At 41.3% G+C, this 8,038-nt stretch overlaps 1 protein-coding gene across 1 annotated transcript in view; it reads left to right on the top strand.

Moving 5' to 3' along the window:
• The window catches only part of PCCB (propionyl-CoA carboxylase subunit beta), an 85,651-nt gene that overhangs the window by 18,812 nt on the left and 58,801 nt on the right, over positions 1-8,038 (top strand). Inside the window, exon 6 of the mRNA XM_007102547.4 lies at positions 4,207-4,317. Within this exon, the coding sequence (XP_007102609.1) occupies positions 4,207-4,317 (111 nt within the window). The remainder of the gene's footprint in view (positions 1-4,206; positions 4,318-8,038) is intronic.

Genomic DNA, 8,038 nt, shown 5'->3' with positions numbered 1-8,038 from the left:
CATTTAATCCATTTACATTTAAGGTAGTTATCGATATGTATGTTCCTATTACCATTTTATTAATTGTTTTGGGTTTGTTATTGTAGGTCTTTTCCTTCTCTTGTGTTTCCTGCCTAGAGAAGTTCCTTTAGCATTTTTTGTAATGCTGGTTTGGTGGTGCTGAATTCTCTTACCTTTTGCTTGTCTGTAAAAGTTTTAACTTCTCTGTCGAATCTGAATGAGATCCTTGCTGGGTAGAGTAATCTTGCTTGTGGGTTTTTCCCTTCCATCACTTTAAATATGTCCTGCCACTCCCTTCTTCGTTGTGGAGTTTCTGCTGAAAAATCAGCTGTTAACCTTATGGGTATTCCCTTGTGTATTACTTGTTGCTTTTCCATTGCTGCTTTTAATATTTTTTCTTTGTATTCAGTTTTTGATAGTTTCCTTAATATGTGTCTCAGTGTGTTTCTCTTTGGGTTTATCTTGTATGGGACTCTCTGCTTCCTGGACTTGATTGACTGTTTCCTTTCCCATGTTAGGGAGTTTTCGATTATAATCTCTTCAAGTATTTTCTCAGACCCTTTCTTTTTCTATTCTTCTTCTGAGACCATCATAATTCGAATGTTGGCGTGTTTAATGTTGTCCCACAGGTCTCTTAGACTGTCCTCAATTCTTTTCATTATTTTTTCTTTATTCTGTTCCTTGGCAGTTCTTTCCACTATTGTATCTTGCAGGTCACTTATCCATTCTTCTGCCTCAGTTATTTTGCTATTGATTCCTTCTAGAGTATTATTAATTTCAGTTATTGTGTTCATCACTGTTTGTTTGCTCTTTAGTTCTTCTAGGTCCTTTTTAAATGTTTCTTGTATTTTCTTCATTCTGTTCCTGAGATTTTTGAACATCTTTACTGTCATTATTTTCAATTCTTTTTCAGGTAGGTTGCCTATTTTGTTTTCATTTATTTGGTTTTTTTAGGTTTTTACCTTGCTCCTTTGTCTGTAATGTATTTTTTTGTTGTTTCATTTTTGTTTTTTCTTTTTGGGTAGGTGGGGCGGTATTCCTGTCTTACTGGTTGTTTGGCTTGAGGCATCCAGCATTGGAGTTTGCAGGCAGTTGGATAGATCCAGGTCTTCGTGCTCAGATTAATACCTCCAGGAGACCTCACTCCGATTAATATTCCCTGGGGTCTGATGTTCTCTTTTAGTCCAGCAGTTTGGACTCAGAGATCCCACCACAGGAGCTCGGGCCCAGCCTCTGGCCTGGGAACCAAGATCCCGCAAGCTGTGTGGTGTGGCAAAAAAAAAAAGAGAAAAAAAAGAAAAGGGGCAGTACAATATCAAAGAATAAAAAACAAAATAAAATTAGAAAGATAAAAAATATATTAGGAAGAATAAAAATATAATTGAAACAACTGCAACAAGGTAAAATAAAACCACAACAGAAAGAAGAGAAAAAAAGTGGGGGGGTGGGGGGAACAAGCCAAAAGGAGAGAACAGTAACAATGTATGAAGAATAAAATAAAATTGGAAAATAAAAAATTTATTAGGAAAAATAAAAATATAAGTGAATCAACAATGGTGAATCAACAAGGTAAAACAGAACCCCAATCTAAAACAGGAGAAAAGAAAAAGAAAAAAAAAAGCCTTGGCTCTGGGGGCAGAGTTTAGGAGGGGTGGAAATTAGGCAGGGGCGGGGTTTAGGGTGGGGCGGAACCTAGGCTGGTGGGGGGGGTGGGGGTGGGTGATGTCTGAGCATGGGGCGGGGCCTTTGCTTAGGACCCTGTTGCTGGGGGTTCCTCCCATCCCCTTAGGTGTCCGTGGTCCCCCACCGGTGCCAAGTAGGTGCCCTAGTTGTGCAGAGACACGAATTCTGCGTCCTCCTAGTCTGCCATCTTGACTCTTCCCTCTGCTGAGTACTTTCTTGCTTCAGTTTCTGATACATCCGTTGCCCCCGGGCCATCAGGTGGGCTGGTTCCTGACTGGCGTGCACACTGTGTGCTGGTGGTAGCCTGGAATTCCGCACCTGGAGAAACTTTTCGGCCTGCGGGGCAGCCACAGGGAGGTGGACAGGGGCCATCTCCATAGCTTTTTGTCTTACATAACTGAAACTCTATACCCATTAAACAGTCACCCCCCATTATCCCCTCTGCCAGCCCCTGGTAACCACCATTCTACTTTGTCTCTATTATTTTGACTAAATAACTTAAGTAAAATTGTACAGTGTTTGTGTTTTTGTGACTGGTTTATTTTTTATTTTTTAATTTTTATTTATTTTTGTGTGTGTGTGGTACGCGGGGCTCTCACTGTTGTGGCCTCTCCCGTTGCGGAGCACAGGCTCCGGACGCACAGGCCCAGCGGCCATGGCTCACGGGCCCAGCCGCTCTGCAGCATGTAGGATCCTCCCAGAACGGGGAACGAACCCGCGTCCCCCACATTGGCAGGCGGACTCTCAACCACTGCACCACCAGGGAAGCCCGTGACTGGCTTATTATTTCACTTAGCACAGTGTCCTCAAGTTTCATCTATGTTGTAACATGTGACAGGATTTCCTTCCTTTTTAAGGATGAATAATATTCCATTGTATAGATATACCACTTTTTGTTTATTCAGTTTTCTATTGATGGGCATTTGGGTTGATTCCACATTTCACCTATTGTGAATAATGCTACTATGAATGTGGGTGTACAAGTTATCTCCTTGAGACCCTGTTTTCCATTCTTTTTGTTATATCCCCAGAAGTAGAATTTCTGGATCATTTGGTAATTCTGTTTAAAATTTTTTGAGGAACCACCATGCTGTTTTTCACAGCGGCTGTACCATTTTACATTCTTACCAATAGTGCACAAGGGTTCCACTTTCTCCACATCCTCACCAAGCACCACTTGTTTTCTGTTTTTTTGATAGTAGTCATCCTAATGTGTGTGATGTGGTATCTCATTCTAGTTTTGATTTGCATTTCCCTAATGCAAGTGATTTTGAGCTGGAGGTGGAGGAGCTTGCAACAGTGGGGTGAGGTGCAACAACAATGGCTGCCTAACTTCCTAACTTCACCTCTGATCAGAATCAACAGTCAGCTGTCGGAGCATAGATTTGCGATATTTGGAGGGCAGGGTCCTTTTTGTCTGCCTCTGTGTAAGCCACTCCAGGAACACATGCACAGCTGCATGCCTCATGGCTGGGGGTAGAGGGTAGGTAAGGGTAGCTGCTACTGTGCTACCAGTTGAAATTGACTGAAATTAACTGCGATTTGCCCTCCAAATCTTCCTGTGGATGTTAAGCCTTCAGTAGGCGTAACAGAGTTCCAAAAAGTTACATCAGACAGATTCTGCCAGTGTAATTTTTGTCCAGGTGGGGAGACAGATTCCGGGGCTTCCCACTCTACCATCTTCTCAGAATCCTCTCTGTGGATGCCTTTTTGTGCTGTCCTGAGCTATGTCCTGTGAATTATAGAAATTGGTCTCAGACCCAGGGCAGGACTAAAAGTGGACATACTTCTCTTAAGCTGATGGGGCTCAGCAGGGAAGGATAGAAGCTGGGGGATGGGCAAGGAGTCATTGGGTTCTTATCTTTCCTGGGTCTTCCAGCCCCCTGGGAAATCTTGTTTTTCCTAGAAGGTGGCCTGAGGCTTGGCTCTTCACAACACCTTTGTCCCTATGGAACCTTTTTGCCTTCTGCCACCTCCCTATTTCCCATCTGCCCTGTGTAGAGGTGGGCAGACATTGAAGACTGAGTAAAGTAGCACCTGCCTCTTAGCCTTGCCTTGTAACTGTTGGGCATCCTCTGTGGAGGGTGTGAAGGGGCTCCAAGTACAGGTCATGGATCCAGGGTAAGTGTTGACCCTGTATATTCCACCTAAGATTTTCATTCATTCTTCTAGCCAGTTTTGTACAGACAGGGGTCCTGGCCTGAAGTGTGTTTAGAGCTGGGGTGAGACTGGTAGGATTCTCTCTGAGCTCATGTCCTGGTGGAGCTTTTGGGGAAATACTGCCCTGCCAAGGAGAGAAGAGGTTACTTGCCCCAGAAAGTAATATGCCAACCATCCCACCAGTTATGGGGAAAAGTTGCATATACAATTCTGGAAGAAACTGTACAGATTAGGCCTCTTGTCTCTAGGACAGAATTTCTGTGAATAAAAGCCAAATGTACTTTTATTGTTGCCTCTGTCTTTCTGCAGGTAATGCCTTGAACACCTCTGTAACCAGATGCCTTTGCCTTTCTCTTTTGGCAGAGGAATGTCACGGCATCCGGAGTCATCCCTCAGATTTCTCTGATCATGGGCCCATGTGCCGGTGGGGCTGTCTACTCCCCGGCCCTAACAGACTTCACGTTCATGGTAAAGGTAAGAAAGAAGGACCTGGTTCTCCTGCCCTTTGAAAGTTGTGCAGTACCTCACCTGCAATAACAATAATTCCTGACCCAGATCTGGGTTGTTATCTGCACGCTTATTGGATTTCAATGCAGTGCTGATAAGGTCTTGGTGGAGAGAAGGTTTTGGCATGAAAACTGTAGCTTGTGTGGGTTCAGTGGCAGAATGTGCTTGTCTACTTCATTGGTGGGTGATTTTACTTGTTGATCTGAATTGCAAATGATTTTCAGGTAATCAAAGGTCCTATCCTCTGCCCAGACAGATGATCATTTACTGAATCCTATTCAGAAAGTTTCTCATGGAAAGCTTTTCTGTAAACTGCTTCACTAGGAGGTTGTTTCTTATGTCCCACCTTTATTTCTTCAGCTGTTTGCCATTTTATTACATTTTGTCTATGATGGTAATGGTAAATCTGATCTCCAACTTCATTGTAAAGAGGTACATATCTTTATTACATGATTTATGTGAAATGATATTTTAAAATGATTTTTAAAAGAAGCCTATTTGAAATCATACATGGGTAATTACCTTTAACCTGATACTTAAAAAAAAATCAGTCTTTTCCTCTTAAATATTTTTAACCATAATGAGCAATAAATGTCAAGACAAATTAGGGGGCAAAAAGGAAAGAATCATCTAGTATGAAAACAGTGTAAATAGAGGGACCGTAAATAGGAAACACTTTTCTCTTTGACAGTAGGAATTAAAGTTTAGCAAAGTGCTTACTCCTTGACTCAACTATTCTTTCTTGGTGACAGATTAAAAGCAACCTAAATGTTCAATGTTCAGTTTAGGGTGGACTTTAACAATTAAGATGACCACATCTCTTATTTCCTGAGCAAAGCAGGATTCCTTGAACTTTGCCCACTAAATCTATATATGCCATACCTATGTGGTGCTACCCCAGTTGTCTTCCTACCTGGCAGGAATGGAGGTGTGGGATCAATTCCTCTGGCTAAGGCCATTCTTTCCTCCTCTCCCTACATACATGTTGGAAAATTCTAAACTGCTTTCTCTTATTTTTTTAAAAAATTAATTTATTCTTTTTTTTTTTTGGCTGTGTTGGGTCTTCACTGCTGCATGTGGGCTTTCTCTAGTTGAGGCGAGTGGGGGCTACTCTCCATTGCAGTGCGCTGGCTTCTCACTGCGGTGGCTTCTTGTTGTGGAGCACGGGCTCTAGGCTCGTGGGCTTCAGTAGTTGTGGCTTGCAGACTCTAGAGCACAGCCTCAGTAGTTGTGGTGCGCGGGCTTCGTTGCTCCGCGGCATGTGGGATCTACCCGGACCAGGGCTCGAACCCATGTTCCCTGCATTGGCAGGTGGATTCTTAACCACTGCACCACCAGGGAAGCCCTGCTTTGTCTTATTTTTAAAACATTTTTTCCCAGTTTTATTGAGATATAATTGACATATAACATTGTTTAAGTTTAAGGTGTACATTTTTTAAAAAATTCATTAATTAATTTACTTTTGGCTGTGTTGGGTCTTCATTGCTGTGCGCAGGCTTTCTCTGGTTGCGGCCAGCGGGGGCTGCTCTTCGTTGCGGTGTACGGACTTCTCATTGCGGTGGCTTCTCTTGTTGCGGAGCATAGGCTCTAGGCGCACAGGCTTCAGTAGCTGTGGGTCAAAGGCTCTAGAGTGCAGGCTCAGTAGTTGTGGCACACCATATTAGTGGCTCTGCTGCATGTGGGATCTTCCCGGATCAGGGCTTGAACCCGTGTCTCCTGCTTTGGCAGGCGGATTCTTAACCACTGTGCCACCAGGGAAGCCCCTTTAAGGTGTACGTGTTGATTTGATACTTACATATTGTAAAATGATTACCCCCATAGTGCTCTGATAATTACCATTTCTTTTTTGTGGTGATTAACGTTTAAGATCTACTGTCTTAGAAGTTTTCAAGTATGTGATACAGTACTGTTTAATCTCCATGTTGTACATTAGATCCCCAGAACTTCTTCATCTTATACCTGGAAGTTTGTATATTTTGACCAACATCTCCCCTCACTCCAACACTGCCCCCGCTCTTAGTAACCACTATTCTTTTTCTGTGAGTTCAGCTGTTTTAGGTTCCACGTATAAGTGAGATCATACGGTATTTCTCTTCCTCTGTCTGACTTATTTTACTTAGCACACGCTAAGTGAAATGCCCTAAAGATCCATTCATGTCACGAATGGCAGGATTTCCTTCTTTCTCATGGCTGAATAATATTTCTCTGTGTTTGTGTGTATGTATGTGTCATGTTTTTTTATTGATATGGATATCCAGTGGATAATTGTGTGTATATGTGTATTTGTATGTCACATTTTTTTTTAATCCATTCATCCATTGATGGACACTTAGGTTGTTTCCATATCTTGGCTACTGTGAATAATGCTGCAGTGAAATGGGAATGCAGTCATCTGTTTGAGGTCCTGATTTTATTTCCTTTGGATATATACACAGAAGTGGCATTGCTGGATCATTTGGTAGTTCTATTTTTAGTTTTCTGAGGAACCTCCATACTGTTTTCTGTAGTGGCTGTGTCAATTTATATTCCTACCAAGAGTGCACAAGTGTTCCCTTTTCTCCAGAACTTTACTAGCACTTGTTATTTCTTGTCTTTTTGATAATAGCCATTCTAAGAGGTGTGAGGCTAAAACCTCATTGTGGTTTTGATTTGCATTTCCCTGATGATAAGTGATGTTGAGCATCTTTTCATTAGCCATTTGTATGTTTTCTTTGGAAAAATGTCTATTCAGATCTTCTACCCAGTTTTTAATCAAAAAAAATTTTTTTTGCTGTTAAGTTTTACGAATTCTCTGTATATTTTGGATATTAATCCCTTATCAGATATATGATTTGCAAATATTTTATCCTATTCGGTAGGTTGCCTTTTTCATTTTGTTGATTGTTGCTTTTGCTGTGTAGAAACTTTTTAGTTTGCAGTAGTCCCACTTATTAATTTTGTTTCTATTGCGTTTGCTGTTGGTGTCATCCATAAAATTATTGCCAAGAGCAGTGTCAGGGAGTGTTTCTCATATGTTTTTTTCTAGGAGTTTTACAGAGTCGGGTCTTTAATCTATTTTGAGTTAATTTTTGTGAGTGGTATAGGATATGTGTCCAGTTTCATCTTCTGCATGTGGTTATCCAGTTTTCCCACCACCATTTATTGAAGAGACTGTCTTTTCCCCATTTAGTGTTCTTGACTCCCTTGTCAAGTATTGATTGTATACATGAGAGTTTGTTTCTGGGCTCTTGATTCTGTTCCATTGGTCTGTGTTTCTTTTTATGTGACGCCATACTTCTGTAGAAAAATGACTTTGGAATTTTGATAGGAGTTGCATTGAATCTATAGATGGCTTTGGGTAGTACAGACATTTTAACAATATTTTCATAAACATGGGATTTTTTTTCCACTTACTTGTGTCATCTTTGGTGTTTTTCATCAAAGTCCTATAATTTTCAGTGTTTAGATCTTTCACCTCCTTGGTTAAATTTATACATAGGTATTTTGTAATGTCTGATGCTATCGTGAATGGGCAGGTTTTATTTCTTTTTCAGATATTTTCTATATAGTGTATATTTTGTACATAGTGTATAGAAATACAACTGATTTCTGTCTGTTGACTTTTTTTTTTTTTTTTTTTTTGTGGTATGCGGGCCTCCCTCTGTTGTGGCCTCTCCCGTTGCGGAGCACAGGCTCCGGACGCGCACGC

The sequence above is a fragment of the Physeter macrocephalus genome, chromosome 1, assembly GCF_002837175.3.
Source record: "Physeter macrocephalus isolate SW-GA chromosome 1, ASM283717v5, whole genome shotgun sequence".
In the NCBI taxonomy this organism is placed as follows: domain Eukaryota; kingdom Metazoa; phylum Chordata; class Mammalia; order Artiodactyla; family Physeteridae; genus Physeter; species Physeter macrocephalus.
Note: the sequence above shows the minus strand (reverse complement) of the source record. Positions and strands in the feature narration are given on the sequence as shown.